General features: G+C 43.2%; 1 protein-coding gene across 11 annotated transcripts in view; it reads right to left on the bottom strand.

Annotated features, from left to right (window-relative positions):
• The window catches only part of KIF13A (kinesin family member 13A), a 197,666-nt gene extending 175,290 nt beyond the window's left edge, over positions 1–22,376 (bottom strand). For all 11 annotated transcript variants that reach the window (XM_055406723.2, XM_055406726.2, XM_055406727.2 and 8 more), the window contains exons 1-2: positions 22,191–22,376; positions 21,822–21,912 (exon numbers count right to left, since the gene is read on the bottom strand). In XM_055406723.2, the coding sequence (XP_055262698.2) occupies positions 21,822–21,912; positions 22,191–22,245 (146 nt within the window). In that variant the 5' untranslated portion in view covers positions 22,246–22,376. The remainder of the gene's footprint in view (positions 1–21,821; positions 21,913–22,190) is intronic.
• Positions 22,377–22,613: the final 237 nt, after the last annotated feature.

The following is a 22,613-nucleotide window of genomic DNA, read 5'->3' as shown; positions in this document are numbered from 1 at the left end:
AACAATTATTGAGAGAAACTCTGTTCAGACAGAGAAACTCTTTCCCTGGCCCTTACAAAATTTCACATAGCTTTTACTAAGTCAAAAGTTCCATTCTTTTTTTAGAAGCAGGAAGGGAAAAAAATTATTACAAGTGACTCAAAACAAAGTAATTTAACTTTGCTTCATTAGTGAGATGTTTTCCAAGCACAACCATTGAAGACATCTGTGATGTTAAATCTTTTAACTTATTCAGTAGTTTTATTATTAGGGTTGATGTTGACCTTACTGTTTTATTTTAAATTTACCTCTGTGGTGATAAAGCACATATTAGCTTTTGTCACAGTTTTAGATTAAGGAATAATCACAAGCTCATCAAATAAAAAAGAAACACAACAGTGGGGCTAAAAACTTTCAGATAGGTGAGTAGTATGATCACGCAGTTCAGTTCAGTTCAGTCGCTCAGTCGTGTCTGACTCTTTGTGACCCCATGGACTGCAGCACACCAGGCTTCCCTTTCCATCACCAACTCCCGGAGCTTACTCAAACTCATGTCCATCAAGTCAGCTATGCCATCCAACCATCTCCTGTCGTTCCCTTCTCCTTCAACCTTCAATCTTCCCAGCATCAGGGTCTTTTCCGCTGAGTCAGTTCTTTGCATCAGGTGGCCAAAGTACTAGATTTTCAACTTCGGCATCAGTCTTTCCAATGAATATTCAGGACTGATTTCCTCTTAGGATGGACTGGTTGGATCTCCTTGCAGTCCAAGGGACTCTCAAAAGTCTTCTCCAACACCACAGTTCAAAAGCAACAATTTTTCAGTGCTCAGCTTTCTTTATAGTCCAACTCTCACATCCATACCTGACTACTGGAAAAACCATAGTTTTGACTAGATGGACCTTTGTTGACAAAGTAATGTCTCTGCTTTTTAATATGCTGTCTAGGTTGGTCATAGCTTTTCATCCAAGGAGCATGCGAACCTCCGTCCATAGTTCTTTCATGCAAAGATAATCATGGAAATGTTAAAGTTACCAATGTGAACTCAAAAAATTTAAACAATCTGCATGTGTATATTTTAAATTCTATCTCTAAAGTGACCTAACATAGCAACTTTTATACTTAAACGAGAAATAACGTGGTACATCCACTGGAATTTGTCTTTAATGTTCTTTTCCACTAAATGAGTTTATAGCTTGACACAGTAAGTATTCAAGATTCGGGAACATACTTTTGCCAGTAAGCAAAGTACACTTTCGAAAGTTCTGAAGCGTAGCTGAAAGAACACAATTCAGAAGATTCTTACTGGTGACCATTAGAGCATTTACAAAAAGGAGGGAATGAATAAAACCAGATCTAATCCAAATACGGTACAATGTTGGTTCGTTTCAACATAGATCAGGCACAGACAACTGCATCCTCTCATCAAATAACTGAGAAATTATCTCAAAGCACTTTTGTGCTTCTCATCATTACTCATCATACATTGGCATCATCCCTCTCACAAATTTTACTATTTTGCATTAGTGTCAGTGCCCCGATAAAAATAGCTAACACTGTATTTTCCAGGTGCTAGAAACTGTTTTAAATGCATTATCTATTTTAAACAAAGTTGGAAATCAAAGCTCGGTGAGTTTAAGCAGGTGCTGAGATTGACACGGAGGGAGCCCGGATTCCAGAACTAGTGCCACTAATGCTGGTTCATCCACAAGGGAGGGAACATTCCCAATATTCCACAGATCATGCTTGGCTGACTGAGTAGAGGTTCTATTCCCTTTGGTGCTGAGCACTTTCTCCAGGAAAAAATAGTCTGAGGAGAGGAAGGCTTTGGTGAAGGGAGATATTAAAGCAACAGGCAAAATGCCAGTGAGAACTCATTGAGACTAATTCTGAGCTGAAGTTAGTGTTTGGAAATTTTAGATAGTGTCACAGCCGAGAGGCAGTGTGCAAATGCTATGTTTTCATAACCCCAAGAGGTAAGTTCTTCATTCAGGTCAGGCACGACTGAGCGATTAACACTTACTTACCTCCTCAAGTAGCTATAGTCTCTGCTTGTCAGCCCAGGCAGTGTTAGTCAAAGTTGTAAGACTTAGGAGACATATCTGTACTGCCATTATCAGAAACAAACAAACAAATCACAAAACAGTGCCGAGCCTATCATTATGTAACGATAGAAGGCAAAAATTAAAGATCTCGTAGGGCCCAACTAGAAGCAGCAGAACCACTAGTGATATGAAACACAACCTGAGGATCAAATAAAAACACTCCTCCCATCGACCCACATACCAGGCACAGCTCTTCGTGTAAAATGCATATCCATGCCTTTCACATGTCCAATCGTACAGAGCATCTACTATGTACAAGGCACGTTCTGGCTGCTAAGGGAAAGGTACAAAGGAAAAATCGAAGATAATTAAGACCAGGGGTTCTTCCCTAAGCTTACATCTAGCAGGGGCAGTAAACTGTTTGCACAAATTCTCCAGGGCCATGGAATTGGTTATTAGTCTCTTACACTCAAGTATTTCAAAATATTGACTCAGGACTCCATGGCAGAACTCACAGGGCTATAATGAACTGTCAGCAAGTGAACACAAGGCACTAACAAGTATCCTTCTGCTTGTATATAAGCTAAACAAACAAATAATCAAGCAAGTACAGAAGCACGCATGAGCTAACAGAATGTTTACAGTAAGCCAGGTCTCAAATCTGTAGCGCGCTCTAGAAACTAGTGCGGAAGGACTGGAAGCCTGGAATAACTCTTCACAGGCCTACGGTTCCTGAGCCATGTAACCCACACCCCCTGGGTGTCCTCTTCAGAACAAGTCTGTCCAGATGCGCCCACTCTCCCAAGGGAAGGAGGGGGCAAGTGGTCAGTGTACTTGGACCAAGGTACCCATGTGATTCCTAGATGAGCTCTGTCTCTCCTCTACCACCCACAGAGCTTCCCAGCTGCCAACAAAGAAGACTGGATGGTCTATTCAATGTAAAAATGCCACGCTCCCTCCCAGGAGTCCAGCCCAATGTCAAGGGGATACAGCCTGCCAAAATGAGAAACAGGTGCTTCAAGTTCTGAAGATTCCACACCCCAAAGATCATTCACTAAGCCAAGCAGGACAGCAAGGTGCCCCGTTAGCATCTATCTGCCGCCCCCGTCAGAGGGAGTATAGAAGATTCTAGGCAGCTTCCACCTGACTGGCCTCCATGCTACAGCCCCCGGAGCAGGTGGCACCAGACACTGACAGGGGCTCCTGCCCCCACTGACAGTTTTCACGCAGGGACCTTCACAGTCAGGACGCCAGCGCCACGTGGCTACGTGTACTGATGGAACAGCCTGCTTTTGGTGCAGAAGTCCTTTTTCAAACATTAATTTTCTATTTATTTATTCCCTGTTGGCCATGCTGCATCTTCGTTGCTGCGTGCGGGCTTTCTCTAGTTGTGACAAGCAGGGACTGCTCTCTAGTTGTCATGTGCGGGCTTCTCATTGCAGTGGCTTCTCTAGAGCACGGGCTCTAGGCGCGAGGGCTCACGAGTTGCAGCTCTTGGGCTCTAAAACGGGGGCTCAGCAGTTGTGGTCCAGGGGCTTAGTCTGGAATCTCCCCAGACTAGGGATAGAACCCACGTCCCCAGCATTGGCTGGCAGATTCTTAACCACTAGACGAGCAGGGAAGTCCCAGAAGGCTTCTTTAAAGCGCTACATTCTGCAAGTAAGAAGCCACAAGCAATTGAAGACCTCTCATGAAAGACAGCTTTTCAGAAAACTGGAAACATGAATAAGAGCTTCCCAGGTGACCAGTGGTAAAGAATCCGCCTGCCAAGGCTGGACATGCAAGAGACTTCGGCTTGACCCCTGGGTCAGGAAGATCCCCAGGAGGAGGAAATGGCACCCCACTCCAGTATTCTTGCCTGGAGAATCCCAGGGACGGGGGAGCCTGGTGGGCTACAGTCCACGGGGTCCCAGTGAGTTGGACACAACTGAGCGCGCACACAGAAACATAAACGGCACCTTTTCCCCCAATGAACAGGTCTCAAAACACACAGGACTGGAAAAGGCCAGTTTTCATTCCAAACCCTAAAAAAGCCAAAGCCAAAGAATGTTCAAACTACTGCACAACTGCACTCATCTCACACGCTAGCAAAGTAATGGTCAATATTCTCCAAGCCAGGCTTCAACAGTACGTGAACTGTGAACTTACAGATGTACAAGCTGGATTTAGAAAAGGCAGAGGAACCAGAGATCAAATTGCCAACATCCATTGGATCATAGAAAAAGCAAGAGAGTTCCAGAAAAACATCTACTTCTGCTTTATTGACTATGATAAAGCCTTTGACTCTGGGGATCACAATAAACTGTGGAAAATTCTGAAAGCGATGGGAATACCAGACCACCTGACCTGCCTCATGAGAAATCTGTATGCAGGTCAGGAAGCAACAGTTAGAACTGGACATGGAACAACAGACTCGTTCAAAATTGGAAAAGGAGTACGTAAAGGCTGTATACTGTCACCCTGCTTAATTAACTTTTATGCAGAGTACATCATGAGAAATGCTGGGCTGAAGGAAGCACAAGCTGGAATTAAGATTGCTGGGAGAAATATCAATAACCTCAGATATGCAGATGACACCACACTCATGGCAGAAGAGCCTCTTGATGAAAGTGAAAGAGAAGAGTGAAAAAGTTGACTTAAAATTCAACACTCAGATAAGTTAAGATCATGGCATCCAGTCCCATCACTTCATGGTAAATAGATGAGGAAACAGTGACAGACTTTATTTTGAGGGGGGTCTCCAAAATCACTGCAGATGGTGACTGCAGCCACAAAATTAAAAGACGCTTACTCCTTGGAAGAAAAGATATGACCAACCTAGACAGAGACATTACATTGCTACCAAGGTCCGTATAGTCAAAGCCATGGTTTTTCCAGTAGTCATGTATGGATGTGAGAGCTGGACTATAAAGAAAGCTGAGCACCGAAGGATTGATGCTTTTGAACTGTGGTGTTGGAGAAGACTCCTGAGAGTCCCTTGGACAGCAAGGAGATCCAACCAGTCCATCCTAAAGGAAATCAGTCCTGAGTGTGCATTGGAAGGACTGATACAGAAGCTGAAACTCAATACTTTGGCCACCTGCTAAGAAGAACTGACTCATTTGAAAAGACCCTGATGCTGGGAAAGATTGAGGGCAGGAGGAGAAGGGGATGACAGAGGATGAGATGGTTGAATGGCATCACCAACTCAATGGACATGAGTTTGGATAAACTCCGGGAGTTGGTGATGGACAGGGAGGCCTGGTGTGCTGTAGTCCACGGGGTCGCAAAGAGTTGGACATGACTGAGCGACTGAACTGAACCGAGCACACAGACACACACAGAAACATGAATGGCATCTTTTTCCCCCGCCCCAATGTACAGGCCTCAAAATGTACATCAATTCCTGAACTACAGCTTCTCTCAACTCCACGCTGCTCAGAGAAAGGGCAGCCTTCGATGTCCTAATGACACTGGGCACCTGTGCGACGAGCAGGGCTGAGGGAGGCTTCAAGCGTGGGACAGAGGGGCTCCCGCCAGTAAGCACCTGCACTGCACACATTACACATAGGATAATCTTACCTCATTCTACCCAGGGGCCTGGTGAAATAAAGGAGGAGATGCCAGAAAGAGGTAGCTTGGGTCTGGTTAAGTTTCTACATGTTCAAATACTAACAGGAGTTTTCAGTTCCCTCACGAATGCCACCTGACTCCTACTTAACCAAACCTTGAAACACATCAAGGACCAATCTGCTTGCGTGTTCACAGCAGCCCACAGAGCCGAGCACTGTGAACACGCTGGCCTTCTGCAGTGCTTATTTCTGTCTTTACTCGGGGCCACAGGTTTTGACCACATGGAGGGAGGAAGGGCAGAGTGATCAGGAGAACAGAATCAAGGCCTTTAAAGGACTGTACTCTATTTCCGCTCAGCACGCCTACAAGGGCCTATCAATGACATCCCTAGAAAGAATTCACTAAATAAGAGGCTTAGGGAGGAGTTTCCTTGCTAACACTCAGAGCCAGGTCTATCCAGGATCCAGACCTTTCAAAGGCTGCGTTAAAACTGATCAAAATCAAACCACACTGGCAACTGAAGCAGGCCAACCGCTGTAAGCATGGAACTGATCTGAAATCTATTCACTTTTCATGCTGTCATTAGATCTCCTGTTCCAGAATCCAAAAACTAAAATGTTCCTCTGCATCCAGGGACCTACCTGGAATGATACCTGGCTCTGACTCACACCGATCAACAGCCATTTAATCATGAAGGGCTAATCAAGTAAAGGGCTTTATCTTCCCAACTGAAACTCAAGATATCTAATACATACCTCTGATATTTTAAAAATCATTCCAGCTGTGGAATGGAGCACGCGAAGTCTGAGCCTGTCCCCCTCAATCTTGGCCTAATGCTGACCCCAGATCACCGAGAAGGCTTTGGGAAGGGCCTGCAAGGCTTGGGGCCAGGCCAATCAAATTCTTTAATTCCTCCCCACCGCCCCCATCAAACTCTCTGCTTCCAGGGGTGGAACAAGGGCAGCAGCCGTGAACTCGGGAGAGCCTGGAAGACATTGGACAGCACAGCTGAGAGCTGGGCGAGGCACATGGGAGCAACACGCCTATGTTTTCCCCACTTAACAAAGAGACGGGCCGGGGATGTCAGCTGAGATGTTTTTTACACACAGGAGAAAGGAGAAGAGCAAAGCACACACTTGATGCTCATTCATATAAAGGCACAAAGTATTGACGACATGAAAACTTTTCTTCATCTTCCTCTTTAGTTTTTGGGTATTTCGGCACACAGGAAATTAGATAATCGGATCAAAATTTCTGAGACCGCTTACATCTCTCCCTTATTAAAAAAAAAAAAAAAAGAAAGAAACACCAAACATCTGCATGTATTCAGGTTTCCATATTTGTACATCTTTTTGGAAAAATGTTGAAGAGAATGACTAGCAAGTTCAAAGGAAACTCGAATGTTTCTATGAAATAGCCTAAATGTATTTTCTGAATTTTAGAGTGCCAGTAAACGGCTACTAAAAACCAAAAGATCACAACAAACAGATAAAGAAGAGAGTTCACGATAAAATATACTCACTGAAGGAATGCCAGAGAACCAGATAAAACTATTTCTCCACCTTGAATTTTGAACAGAGAGTCCCTGAGTCTATGTCCCCAGTATGGTAAACACTGGAATGAGAGTCACCAGCCTACAGACTGGGACAGTAAAGTCAGTTTCCTCAGGAAAAAAAAAAGAAATTAAAAAGTACAGAAACCCAGTATTATTGAACACAATGTTTTGTTAGTTTCAGATGTTCATTTCCTCAGAAGTCAGTTTATGACTAGGTAGTACTAACCATCTACAAATCTCTATACTAACCAAAGGCTGGGAACATACATCCAATTAATAGGTATGATCAAATACAACAGATATTCACTGAGAACGCATTCTGTCTAAGGGAACAATGGACTACCTAGAACACAGAGCTGAAGCTGCAGGATCAGAGCCACAGTCCCATCCCTAGGGCCCAGGGCAGGCCTCCAAATAGGCTCTCCTTTCACTCAGATAGTTTGGTGATGGGTCAAATTCCAGGGCAGGCTCTTTGCCATGAGGTTTCCCCTCAGATCTTATTCCAGGGCTCCAGGGCCCTCCCATCACCAGCCCTTCATTCTTCCCAAACACACTTTTACAAAAGTGTCAAAACTGTGTCAGGCTCCCCAGGTGGTTCAGTGGTAAAGAATCCACCTTCCAATGCAGGAGACACAAGAAACACAGTTGATCCCTGGGTGCGGAAGATCCCCTGGAGAAGGAAATGGCGACCCACTCCAGTACTCTTGCCTGGAAAATTCCGTGGACAGAGGAGCCTGGTGGGCTACAGTACATGGGGTCGCAAAGAGTCGGACACAACTGAGCATACACACACAAACACACACACTTGAGTCCAGAACATTTTACTTCTCAATGTATTCACATACGATTTCTGGACATACACTCTTAACCCAAATGAATGACTGCCAAATGACCAGACTGGTGAACACCTGTTAGAGAGGGAATTTTCCTTTCAAGAAAATTCAACACACCCATCCCCACAGAGCAATGGTCATCTGAGACATGGCAAATGGCTGATTTGATACCACAAAGGTGGTCTTTCAAACATACACTGCAGGGAGTGTTCACATTTAAATCAAGTGTTCGACTCTGTGACCCCATGGACTGTAGCATGCCAAGCTCTTCAGTCCTCCACCCTCTCCCAGAGTTTGCACCAATTCACGTCCATTGAGTCAGTGATGCTATTTCATTCCCTGCTACTCCCTTCTCCTTTTGCCATCAATCCTTCCCAGCATCAAGGTCTTTTCCAATGAGCTGGCTCTGGGCATCAAGTGGCCAAAGCATTGGAGCTTGCAGACATATTTTTGAGTCCACCCACCCAGGTGGAGGATGGAAATGATGTTGACCTTTGCTCCAATTCTATGCTGAATTCTCCTGGCTCAAGCCCCTTTATGAATATGTATACACTACCCAAACCCCCTCACCCTGAGCTTAAAAATTCCCCAATTCTGCTTTGGGGGAGCCACAGCTTTGGGAAAGATCCCTGATGTTCTCCTTAACTGGCTACAAGTAATAAATCCTCCTCCTGCTCTCTCTGGATTGTGTCTTTTGGTTTAACACCCTCCAACAAGTGAACCCACTCTTTTGGGTAACTAATTCTCAGAATCCCTATGGGTCTGTAATTTTATTACTCCCATTTTACTGGTGAGGAAACTCAAGCAGAGAGGGTTAAAGGACTTGCCAAGCGTTTCCCAGCTAGTAAGTCGCACAGTCAGTTTCAAATATAAGCAGTTTGTCCCCCCAAGTCCTCTGACTGGCTCTTGACCACCACACCACTCTGTCACAGTACCTGACAGTGTTCTACAATCCTAGTTATTTACACCCCGTGGACGGCCACGGAAACACACAACAGGCAAACACAAGCTTTCCTCTTGCTGAGTAAAACCTCTGGCTCAAATACAAAGTAATTCACATGCTTAATGAATGTTTCAACTTTAGGCTAATTTTTAAATAGACAGGTGAGGTTAGTTCAACGTATCAAACTACAAAAGCAAAGATGTACCCTGCCATTCAAAAAGATGAATTATACACACAAATAGGGAAGAGTCTTTGTTCAATATTTAAAAGGAAAATGGGGGAAATTATTTCCACTGCCTAATTCGTCACATACACAAAAATGCATACTAAGCTGTCATTGTAGAGAAGGAAATACTATTCTCTCAAAGTCAGTAATACTTAAAGGTTTAAAAAAAACAAAACTTAGTTACCTTACCATGCTAATGTTACCTATTTGTTACAGTAACTCTAGATCAAAAAAAGCAGATGTTTAAAACTGGATAAGGCTGCTCAAATTTAACACCATTCTCTTGATAAGCTTTCCCTACAACTCTCCTCCCTCCTTACTCAAAACATTGCTCTTGAAACAAGTAATTTTAAGGATCTTTCTCGGAGGCAATAAAGTAACCATCCCCACTACAATTTGGATAGTGACTACTAAACTTTAATTAACTATATAAATAGAAGTCCTTAAGGATAGAGAACAAAAGACAAAACAAAACCCCTAACAGTTTGTTATCCAATTTAAAAAAGGGGCAGTTACAAGTTTAGCTCTGCACACATTCTCTACTGAGCTGGGATTAGAGACTGGTGGGCATACAAAGCGTCGATTCTGAGGACCTGTTTTATTAAACTACAAAACGTTAAGTATACTAAAGGCTTGTTAATCTGCTCAACGAACCACATGAGGGTTTACTGCACGCCCCTTCCAAAACTGGGGCTGAATCGACTCAGGACTTGCAGCGGAATGCCCGAGCAGTTCAGCATGGTTTGCCATTTCTGACTTTCCCCACACGAATGGTTGTGGTCATTCCCGGTGGGTGGACAACCTAGGGAGTGTTTTTTGTTTTTTTTTTCAAGACAGCACAAAGCCCACAGCAAAGCTTCCCTTTCCTCAAAGCCTTCCTTCCTGTTCCCTGTCTTTTTTTTTTTTAAAAAGAACTTCTTCCCTCAAGGGAACTGCACAGCTGCTTTCCTCAGCCTCTTCTGACAGCAGCAGAGCTCATCACACCTACAGACCCGACTCTAAAGGGCCAGACAGAATCAGTAACTCCACTCTGCTTTCAAAAGAACAGTCAAGAGGACACAGAGCAGAAGGGAAACACACACCCACTCTCCCTTCCTCTCTCTCTCTCCACTGCCTGTTGATCGGAATTCATCTCACAAGGGAAGGTAAGAAATACTGGAGATTAACCATACTTTTGGTAGGATGACAACAGAAACCCTCAGAAACAAAACAAGCTGCCCAAGGAAGTGGTAGGCTAACAGGCTTTGGCAATGTCATTTCTCCACCCCCATATACATTCATACTTATCACATAAAACAGCTGTATGCCTGCAAGAATAGCTTTAAAATCACTGGTTTCCCCCAGCAGATCACAACTGTGCCAGATGAAAACTAACTGAAAGGTCCAAGCTAGAAGATGTATAATGCCCTGTAGGCACACGAAAAAGCTGCTGTCTGAGCGGAGACAGGAGGCTCGCAGAATGTCTGCAAGGAGCCCATGCTCCCTGGCTGGCTGATACCGGCTTCCACTATCTGGAGCTCGAGGCTGTATTCTCTCACTTGACACCTTCCGCTTTCCCATCAGCTACTGCAGGCTAACAGCCTCCCAAGAACAGTGACCTTTTCTCCCTAGTTTTCCTAACACTCTGACAAGAAGTAAATTACAACCCAACCCATTTCAGCCGCTGTAAATGTTACCTATGACTCTATTTGACTCAAGTCAACATGAAAGTTGGTAAATCATCTGCCTGCAATGCAGGAGACTTGGGTTCGATCCCTGGGTTGGGAAGATCCCCTGGAGAAGGAAATGGCAACCCACTCCAGTATTCTTGCCTGGAGAATCCCATGGACAGAGGAGCCTGGCGGGCTACAGTCCATGGATTGCAAGAGTCAGACACAACTTAGCGACTAAACCGCCACCACCACCTACATGTGAGTACAGTTGAGATAAATCTGAATTTTAAAGCTAAAATAACCTCACAGAGCTTCCCTGATGGTACAGTGAATAAGAATCTGCCTGCCAATGCAGGGGACATGGGTTCGATCCTTGGTCCCAGAAGATCTCACATGCTACGGAGCAACTAAGCCCATGTGCCACAACTACTGAGCCCGAACACCCTAGAACCAGCAAGCTGCAAATACTGAGCCCATGTGCTGTAACGACTGAATCCCGTGTGCCTAAAGCCTATGTCAGACAACAAGAGGAGCTACTGCGATGAGAGGCCCACGCACCACAACTAGAGACTAGCCCCCCACTCACCGCTACCAGAGAAGGCCCACGTGCAGCAACGAAGACCCAGCGTAACAAAAAAAAAAAAAAAAACCTTACAGATTACCTAGTTTAGCCTGCAGTTTGACAGATGAAGACTCAGATGGAAAGGATTAATTACTAGCTCAATGGATACAGGCCATGTAAGCGGCAGGACTAGGCAGTAGACTTCCCATCCAGCTCTCACACCATCCTGACTCTCCACATAGAAGGGGTGCCTGGGATCCTGCAGTGATACAGGAGCCAAGGCTAGGAATGCCATACAGTTCCAGGGCCTGAAGCAGGGAACTGTGGTCTACAGACTGTTCAGTTCAGTTCAGTTGCTCAGTCATGTCCGACTCTGCGATCCCATGAACCGCAGCACACCAGGCCTCCCGGTCCATCACCAACTCCCGGAGTTCACCCAAACTAGTGTCCATTGAGTCGGTGATGCCATCCAACCATCTCATCCTCTGTCGTCCCCTTCTCCTCCTGCCCTCAATCTTTCCCAGCATCAGGAAATGAGTCAAATGAGTCAGCTTTTCGCATCAAGTGGCCAAAGTATTGGAGTTTCAGCTTCAACATCAGTCCTGCCAATGAATACTCATGACTGATCTCCTTTAGGATAGACTGGTTGGATCTCCTTGCAGTCCAAGGGACTCTCAAGAGTCTTTTCCAGCACCACAGTTCAAAAGCATCAATTCTTCGGCGATCAGCTTTCTTTATAGTCCAACTCTCACATCCATACATGACTACTGGAAAAACCATAGCCTTGACTAGACAGACCTTTGTTGGCAAAGTAATGTCTCTGTTTTGTAATATGCTGTTTAGGTTAGTCATAACTCTTCTTCCAAGGAGTAAGCGTCTTTCAATTTCATGTCTTCAATCACCATCTGCAGTGATTTTGGAGCCCAAAAAAATAGTCAGCGACTATTTCCACTGTTTCCCCATCTATTTGCCATGAAGTGATGGGACTGGATGCCATGATCTTAGTTTTCTGAATGTTGAGCTTTAAGCCAACTTTTTCACTCTCCTCTTCCACTTTCATCAAGAGGCTCTTAGAAAGATGAAAAACCTGTGCCTCCCAAGCAGGCAGGTGAAGCGGTTGATTGAAGGATAAGCAAGAACCCTGCATCTAGATAACTGAGCTAATTCCTTCCCTCTCTGCCACAATTCCCAGTAAAAACAGATAAAAAGAGGCATTTTGATGAAATACACCTGGCTTGAGAATAGGAGGCTTTTTTTAAAAAATGGGACAGAACTTAACTTTGTGAGGCTTCACTTTGACAATCATACATACCCTTGGCACAGGAAGACTCTAGTAAATTTCCATACGTTGCCTTAAGAGAGAAAACACTTAACTTAGTAAGGTAAATAAGGTAAAACAAGGCTTACTGTCTGAGGCTTTCAGATTTTAGTTTTGAGAACATTAATGGTTCTGAGAATGTACATACATGATCACAATCAAAATAGGGAAATAAACCAAAGAAAAACTTGTGAAACCGGGCTTTAAAACCTAATTTATTAAACTAGATCAGCGTTTATCAACCTTGGCTACACATGAGACTCAACTGCCAACCATGTGAGTTAACCACCTCGGATATTTCACCAGCTCAAGCCCTCTGATGACTACACCCGCAGATTTCTAGTCTTCAGGGTGAGACCCCTACAGCGTGGAGCAGAGACAAGTCATGTCTACTTTGTCCGATTTCCTGACCCACAGAATTCAGGGGCATTAAAAAATAATGTTTTGGGATCACTAACTCTGGGGCTGATTTGTAAACAATAATAGTAACTGGGACACCTGGCAAGTGTTTAAAAATCCCAATGCCAAAGGGGCACTTCAGCCCGATGAAGCCAGAAATGCTAGGGGTAGGAGTCTAGCATCAATTTTTAAAGCATGCCAGATGATTCTAATGTGCAACCAAGGTTTAGCACCATGTCCAGGCCTGTACTGTCCAACACAGTAGCCACCTGCAGTTTAAACTATTGGGCTTCCCTGATGGCTCAGTAGAGAAGAATCCACCTGCCAACACAGGAGACGGATTTGAGCACTGATCCAGGAAGATCCCATGTGCCCTAGAGCAACTGGGCCCCTGTGCCACAATTACTGAGCCCACACTCTAGAGCCTGGGAGCCACAAGTACTGAGCTCATGAGCTGCAACTACCGAAGCCCACAAGCCCTAGAGACCATGCTCTGCAAAAAGTGGGGCCACCGCAACGAGAAACCCAGGCACTGCAACTGGAGACTGGCCCCTGCTTGCAGCAACTAGAGAAAGCCAGTGTAATGAAGACCCAGTGCAGCCATAAATAAATAAATAAAATTCTAAATAAATTTAATGAAAATCAAATAAAATGTAAAAGTCAGTTCTTTGGATGCACTAATTTCAAGTGCTCAGTCATTAATACACAGCTAGTGATTACCACAGTGGACAGCAGATGTGTAGACTGTTCCCACCATCACAGAAAATTCTAATGGACCAGTCCTGGTTTGGAGCAGTGATTCTCAAAGCTTGGTCCTGAGCTAAGCGCATCAGCATCCCCTGGGGACTTGTTACAAGTGCAAGATCTCAGGCCGAGCTATGGCTCAGAACTTTTCGGAGTGAGGCTCTCCAAATGAGCCTAATACACTCCCAAGTGTGAAAACCCCTGGGCTGTTACTGTCCACACAAAATCATTTTTTCCATGGCCTAGCTCAAACCTACATATGAAAGCTATCAACTTTTAACTCCACAGTAATGTAAGGGAAGGGTTCATGTTGTCATACAATTTCAGAGATGCATTTTTGTGTTGAGTAAGTTCAGTTGGGAAAAAATGCCTTGCAATTGGCAAAGGAGTCTTTAAAAGTTCCAGTTACTTTTATGTTCTCAGTTATTTATAATTGTTAAGAGGAGCAACTTTCAGAAATATAGAAATATGGTTTTAAGGTTATGAAACTCGACAGACTACAGTACTCAACTATTAAAACTCTTAATTATGAAAACCATGTTGCATGACAAAATATAAATGGGACAAAAGCAAAACACAAAATTTTAACTGCAAATATTTGTATTTATGGACAAGGACAAAATGAAGGAAGGAGAAGAATAAGAATAATGGATTTGTTAGGGGTTTGGCTGAATAATGACACTTTCCCCCTGCCCCCGCTTTTAAAATTTCTACCCTGCTTCGTATAAAACATTTTAGACTATCTAAGGAAGCAATCTTTTAAAAAGATAAAATTGTGCTTTGATGTGAAAAGTTCATTTCAAGAACAATTTGGTAAAATAGTTCTAGTACTTTATTAATGACTCACCAAACTGTTCATCTCATAGTAAAATGAAATCAACCACAAACTAACACAACACTGTAAAGCAATTACACCCCAGCGCAAAACATAAAATTGGGGGGCTTCCCTGGTGGCTCAGCTGGTAAAACATAAAATCGAGACTGCATTCAAGCAAATGATGAGGCTTGGACTGTTTATCCTCCCAATTCTGAGGGTCTATGAGGGTCTATAAGAAAAAAAAAAAAACTTTCTTTTTTTAACCTTAAATCTTACAATCAAATAAACAAATTACTCATTTTTACAATAAAATTTTAGAGATAAAACTTGACATTTTTCTATGCTTATTTAGTTTCCATATCATTGTTGGATGGTAAAACACCAAATAAACTAATTTCCAAGGAAGAATTTCTGATATTGTCTTCTTATATTTGCAAAGCTAAGTTTCCAGAGATATAATATTTTGTAGAGTGATCTTGAAAAGATAGTTCTTGAATTCCATATAAATCAACTCTTGATTGTTTTCATGTGAATTTTAGTATACTTCCTTTACTGATAGTTCTGCTGTTAGTAAACTGCATTTTTTGTTGTTAAGGTACAAAATTCTCTTTGAGTGTTTCTATATATCTTGTTGGTTTCTTTGCCATTCTGTTTCCTCTGCCAGTAATGTTCTCCAAAGTCCTTTAAATTCTAAATGCACAAACACCTTCTCTGTTCTAGTTCCAGGGAAGATCTGAGAAAGGGTAACTGTGGCTGAATAACTGAAAAACCTTGATGTCTTCAGAAAGCCTACTATTTGCGGAAGATGTTTTCTTATAAATGTTTTTAAAATATGAGTGCATAGCATATGTTTCAATTTTATTGAAAACTGGAAACAATTCAAGTTATCCACTTGAGTCTGACTAGATTTTGCCAGAAGAATCCAAGTGGTAGAATGATAAACTGGCTAGTCTGGTATCATTTTGAAAAATCTCCCCAGCCCAACAAGCATATATATTTTAAACTTAAAAATAACCAAAAAAACAAAAGAAAAGAAAAGAATTCAACTAACATTTTTGCAATAGTAATACAAAATTAGGATTTTCTAATTTTTTTCAACTTTTGTACTGATTACAACTAATTATCTTCATGAATGTTAGTAACTAAGAGTTGCATAAGGCAACTACTACCTTTAATTATAGCATTTATATGTGCTGTTAAGAAAAAAACAATTTTATTTCTATTGTTGAAAGTTGAAAAGGGATTTGACAGAACATTTAATAATAATTTTTTAAAAAACAACAAAGAATTTACAAAAGTGCTTTCTGTCCACTGGCACTTTTGAATCTAGGCCCTGAGGATACAAAGATAAATCATATATAGTCCTTGTCCTAGAGAAAGCCCAAAATCTATATATTTGAGAAAAGCCTTTAACGTAAAAGACAGACACCAACACTAACAAAGCTATGCACTTTAAAAGCAGAAGAAAGAAAAGGCCTACTATACAGAGAAAAGTATCATTAGTGTCCTCAGAAAGACAGAAAATGCCACAACTAGAAAGTAAGCACAGGAGGCCATTTTTTTTAAGCCTAAAAGAGTTATTGGAAATTAAAAATATGATATCAGGGGAAAAAATTAAACATAAAGTTTGGAAGATAAAGTGGATGAAATCTCCCAGAAGGCAGAACAAAAGCAATAGATGAAAAGCAGAAAGGAAAAATAAAATAATCAGATGACCAGTTCAGGAAATCCCATGTCTAAATAAGTGCTCCAGAAAAGAATAAATAAAAAGAGCATTTGCTAATGAATTAATTCAATCAATTTTTTCAGAACTGAAGGATACAAGTTTCCAGGTCCAAAAGGCCCACCACTGTGATTTCACAAAAAAGGAGAAGAAAGAATATTCTATAGGATTCCAGAAAGGGAAAATCTAGGTCATGTCTTAAAGACTGGAAATCCAAATAGCTTCAGACTTCTCAACAGAAACAATGGAAGCAAGAAGACATTAAAGCAACCGACATCTTTAAAATAGAATTTGTTACCCATCCAAACTATTAACGAGGTAAGTGGGTAGAATGAAGACATTTTCATTTTTGAAACGAAAAACTTCACCTCCCAAAATTCTTTCTGGGGGAGCACCCAAAGGATATGCTCTACAAAATTGAAGCAGCAAAGAAAGAAAGAAAAGAGAAACAGAAAACCAAGAGATTCCGCACAGAAAAGAGTCTGTAAAAGGAATTCTCAGAATGATGTGGCGGGAACCCCAGGATGACAGCTACATCAGGCACAGCCTTCATAAATTATAAAACTACTCCACACTTCAAAGTATTTACACTGATTTAAAATATTTATACATATGTATGTATGCAGAACCCAACTTCTTACCCACTAAACTTGTATTTTTCAAATTATAAACTTGTGACCCTTTAGCAGGTTTTGAAGCTAATTTGGTAAGTCACAATCAACGGTTCTAAAGTGAATGAGAACAGAAAGGGGTAGAAAAATAACAGAGATATTACACATAGTAAATTTTTTCATGAACCTTTATACAGGTGCACACAGCAGTGCATAATGTAAAATACATTTTAAACTGTGAACAAAATAATTTTAAGTCACTAATCTTAAGTACATTATAATTACTTTTAGGCTTGTCTTTTAAAGTGAGAGATGACAATCTATTTTAAAACAAAAATGGAAAACGTGGACATCTAATGAAAATATTCCAGTATAACATTCTTCAAAATACCACTGATATCATGCATGAAGAATGCTCACTCTTATATTAGTGAAATCTAAATACTCTGCTTTCTTGCAATCAACTTTGTAATATGGAGCCAGAGAGAAAAGTAACAACACAGAAAACACCATAAAACTCAAAGTCACCTAGATAATGTAGAATATTACTGCTTCTTTGGTGATGGATCTTTTTCATTTGATATGATTTCAACTAATTTTTCAATTTTCACTCTACAGTTTTACTTCAGGAGAAGAAACCATCCTAGAAACCACTGTAATAGCAGGGGAAACCAGTCTGGGGGAATAAACAATCAAAAACTTGCAACACATAATTCATAAACTGGAAAATATAGATGCAGTCGAATCAACCAAGCTGTAGCCTTCTTCCACTGCCCGACCTTTGTGTACCTTGTAAGCTACACTGCCCACCTTAGAGTATGGGAAAACTGGGCAAGAAGTTAAACCTTTGATGCTCTTTTACTAACAGCCTAAGTTTATCCAATTTTTCTTTTAACTTAGCTAGGTTATATATGCACATTGCTTCAGTTGCTTACCCTACAATTTACTTACTTTAAAATGGTTTAAAACAATCAAGAACAAAAAATTCTGTACAAAGCAAGTTCCATTACATTCTGATGATAAACTTCCTAAAAGCTACAAAGATCAGATTGATATATATATGGGTATATATATTTTTTTAATGGCTTCCACAGTGGCTCAGCGGTAAAGAATCCACCTGCAATGCAGGAGATGCATTAGATCCCTGGGTTGGGAAGATCCCCTGGAGGAGGGTATGGCAACCCACTCCAGTATTTCTTGCCAGGAAAACGGGGGACAGAGAAGCCTGGTGGGCTATGGTTCATGGGGTCGCAAAGAGTTGGACACGGCTGAGCACTCATGAACATGTGTATTTTTAAAACCACAACTACCACCCATACTGGATTTTTTTTAAGGAGTCAACATACTGTTATTAAAGGATAGAAAAGATATTTGTGGGGGAAAAAAAAAAAAAATATATATATATATATATTTGTGTGTGAATTTGAAAATATGCATGGGAAATCACTAACTGAGGTCACTTTTTTTGTTTCGGGAGAGGTGAGAGGATACTAAATGTAAGGATGACAGCAGGAATGAGAGGAAGGCTTTGCAATGGACACCTGGTTATACTTTGATTTTTAAACTACTGTGTATCTTGGCGAGTGAGGGGTTCTCATTCTGTCCTCCTTCCTGAATCGCCCGGCCTCTGCACCCTGCTTCACATTCTGCACGCACGCACACACAATCAGCCAGAAGTAATCTGTGGCAGGTATGCTTTCAGTTTCTTTTGACAAAGGACTTTCTACCGATCTTGAAAAAGTGACCCTGCACTCTTAGCACCCCCCATGACCAGCACAAATGCCACCTGTCTTTACAGGATGCCAAGACCCTGGGTCACGTCCACAGCCCCTCCTCAGCGTTCCCACACAGTGCAAACCATCACCATGCAGACATTTGCTGAGGGTCTGCTATGCGCCAGGTGCTGTTTGGAGGTATGGAAGACAACAGTCAGAAGGACAAGGTTCCTGCCTTCCCAGAGCTCACAACCGAAAGGAGAGACAGAAGAGGAAATAGGCAGTTTTCAAGTGATATGGTATATATTATGGCAAAAGTATAATCTAAATAATCTACTGCACTATATTTTAACTATTTTTACTTCTCTCTTTTCATATCGCTCAAAGGTGTGAGCCTCTGGCATAGGCTCTGGGTCCACAGTGGTCTTTGGATCCCCCGTGCTGAGCATGGTACCTGCATGATCTGAACTTCACAATGAACTTCATACATGTCTCCTGCATTGTAATGCAATGGTATGTTAAGAAACCCATTCATATAACTCTTAATGTTTCAGCATGGTTTATTAACTATCAACTATTAATCTAGACTTCTGCGGTACATTATAATCTTAGAATTTTAGGACCAAAACAAACATCTTTAACCTCAGAAGCACTGTGATCTTTTAGACCTTAACATGTAGCCTTGGCTTTGATTCCATAAAGGGGGAAATTATGAAAGCTAAGCCTCTGTTTCTTTTCCTGGAAACCAATGTACTCTTGCTTGTTTTTACTAGCAGGACTGCAAACTTGGACCCAGTAACTTAAAATTCCAATCACCATTAATACATTAGTAATTTCCTACAATATTTGGAAAAACAGCTATTTCAATGATAAGGTTTACCAAGATTCATTTTAAAACTTCTTACACTTCAAGCCTTGGACTTCTAGGTAAGAAAAATACTAGTCTCACCTTGCTCTGAGCTCAATTCCAAAACAAATGAAAGAAATTAATTGCAAACATAACATGAAGCATTGTTGCAATTAATCAATCTAGAACCCAAGGGAGAAACTGTTCCTATTTTTAAATGCACTGTTGCTTTAAGGGAAAACCCACTGGAGAAAGATGAAACCAAGCTGCATAATGAAAATCAAAATGCATTTGATGTCTCCATCCTTGCAAAGACAGTAATCCTAACATGCAAGCAGTACTGCTGGGTTGAATCCCCCCGGTTTGTCTATAAACTGAATGACAGGTACCTAGGCAAAACCCGCAGAAAGAGTCCATCCACCACTCAAAGAATTCTGTCAGGAGGTCAGAACATGTTTCAGCACTATTCTTGTAGCTCCGGATAACAGGCTATTCCAAGAAGCAAGCATATGGAGAAATCCCCAAATCACCCTTCAAATCATTACTTAAAAGATCCTGATTAGTAATGACGATGGTGGCCCTAAAAATGATCAACTGATTATTTAGCCTTTCCAGCCAAGTGTCTGCAGTTGTAAAGTCTATCCACATTCCACAAAATTAAATCCGTCTGTTCACAATGGACAAAGCTTCATAACATTAAATAGTAGCTAATAGTAACAATCCTTATGGTTAAGCTGGCAAGAAGCAGGTACCAAACCAGCAAGGAAAATAGAAGCCACAGAAACATAGGAGTTGACAATTCTACCTGTTTCCTAGATTGCTTTGAAGAATCTGACCCAGTAGAATTTATTTCTGAAACATGAGAAAATATTCAGTTTGGGGATGGGGGGATGGGGGAAATGTACTGGTGATCTAGGCAGCCAATGTAATCTGTAAATGTCTTAATTTACTCAATGAGTTTACTTGCTATTAACATGAAATATACAACTATATTGCTATAAATGGTTCTAAAATACTATAAATATTTTAAATGTATCTAAAAATATTATCCAAGGATACAACCATTACTGTTAAAAAGCATTTAACACATTTTAAATGTAACTTAGCTATTTACTATCACCATAACAATCTGCTGTAGGAAGCAGAATGTTTGCACACTGGATAAGAATTTCTAGCCTCAGCACAAAAAGCAAAAAATTCTCAAACTTACCTCCTGATAATTTCTTCCTCCAAATTTAGTAAACTATGCCTGAACACTGAATGATTATAGAATGAAGGCAGTTGCTTCCTTTAGCAATAAAGTAACAAACCCTACTTCAGAGCTGCTGTTCAGTGAAAAAAAATCTCCAAAGAGCAAAAAAGTCACTAAATTGTATCACATCAATCAACAGGTAACAGGTGAATTTTAGAAACAAAAACTCACTCCGGAGGAGTTAATTTTTCAAATCTCCCTGGTTTCTCTTTCCTATTTTTCCAAGCTACTGCACTGCTATACTGAATGAATTCCAACCGTTTTCTTCTCAGGGGCTTACCAGAAAAATGCCAAATATTCAAATTATTTTAGGGCATTTTTCCATACTGTTGCGTGGATAGAGCAGAATTAATAAGGATCCAACAGTTACCACTTTTCAAATGCAAATATGTTGCCAACTAGTAAATGCAGTCCCTCTTAAACATCCCCCCAGTGTCTCCACAGCTTCGGGCACTACTTTTGTTTTCCTGAAAATCAAAATTCGCGCATTACATTCAGGCATTATCTCAACCTAGCACCAACAAAATAATAGATCTTAAATGGTCCAGGCCTGAGCCTGCATCGTACAAAACTGTTTTGCTTTACTGCGGGAGGCGAGAGGGTGGTGTTCCTTCCCACTCCCTATTTTACACAAAGTTCCTTAACAAGTCTGCCAAATAGAGCCAACAGTGCAGGGGTGGAAAGAACCAGGGGCACCGGGTTCCACGGTGCCGGCCTTGGGTAGTCACTTCCTCGCCTCAGGCCTCAGTTTTCTCATCTGTAAAATGTGGCCATGGGACCATCATCTCGAGGGTCCCAGCCGGCCCTCTCGGGGTGTCGCCGGGGCCGGGGACACAGGCCCGGGGTGTCCTGCCTCTAGATGGGAGGGGACAGGGGGAGGGGGCAGAGGGAGGAGAGAGAGGAACTTGGACTTGCAACAGCTTCAGACGGGAGCGTGCGACAAACTTGAAGCCGTCCTCCTAACAATAGGAAAGAGCACTCCCATTTTCCTGGCTCAAACTTGCAGGAGGCGGCGGGGCTGCGGCCGCCCGCCCTCGGCACCCGCTTTTACCTTTCTCCCTGTTTGGTGTTAGAAGGAGGAGGGTGCAGGACCGTTTGATTCCCTTCCATCTCCACCACGCACTTGGTGTTGAGTTCCAGTTCTGAAAGCAAAAGGGGAGGAACAGCGTCGCAGAGCCGAGCACCCGCGCCCGCAGCCCGCCTCTGCGCGCCCGCGGGGGCTCTCCCCGGGGAGGCGGCCCGAGCCCGGAGCCGGCGCGCCGGGTCCCCGCGGCCGCGGCGGGCGCCGCCTCCTCCCGGGAGCGGCCCGGGCCCCGGCTCGCCGCCCCCAGCCCCGCGGCCCCGCAGTTCCCCAAAGTTGCCCCCCACCCCCGCCCTCAGCCCCGATCGCCAAGCGCCAAGGAGCGGAAAGCCTGCTCACCTCGTCGGTTCAGGGGCCGGACCCGGACGGCAACTTTTACCTTGGTATCCGACATGGTGGCGGCGCCCGCGCGGCCCCCAGGCGGCCCCTGCACGCGCGCGCCCCGAGCGCGGCCGCCGCCGCTCCGCCGTGAGCTCCGCGAGGCAGCGCCGAGGCGCGCGGGCCATCCCGGGGGAGCGCGACGCGGGGCACGGCCGGGCCCGGGGAGGGGCGGGCGCGCGGGGCGGGGCGCGCGGCGGCGGCGGCGGCGGGCGGGGAGGAGGCCGCGCCGCGCGGGCCCAGCGCCGCTCTAGCCGCGCCGGCCCAGCCGAGCGCGCAGCGCCGCCGCCCCTCGCGGCCGCCCCGGGCCGGGCCGCGCCGCCATCTTCCCCGCCTCGCGGCGCCCCGAGGCCCGGCCGGCCGGCGGCTCGGGCGGGAGCGGGG

Source organism: Moschus berezovskii, chromosome 23, assembly GCF_049115385.1.
Source record: "Moschus berezovskii isolate FMDL1 chromosome 23, NW_MosBer_1.0, whole genome shotgun sequence".
NCBI lineage: Eukaryota > Metazoa > Chordata > Mammalia > Artiodactyla > Moschidae > Moschus > Moschus berezovskii.
Note: the sequence above shows the minus strand (reverse complement) of the source record. Positions and strands in the feature narration are given on the sequence as shown.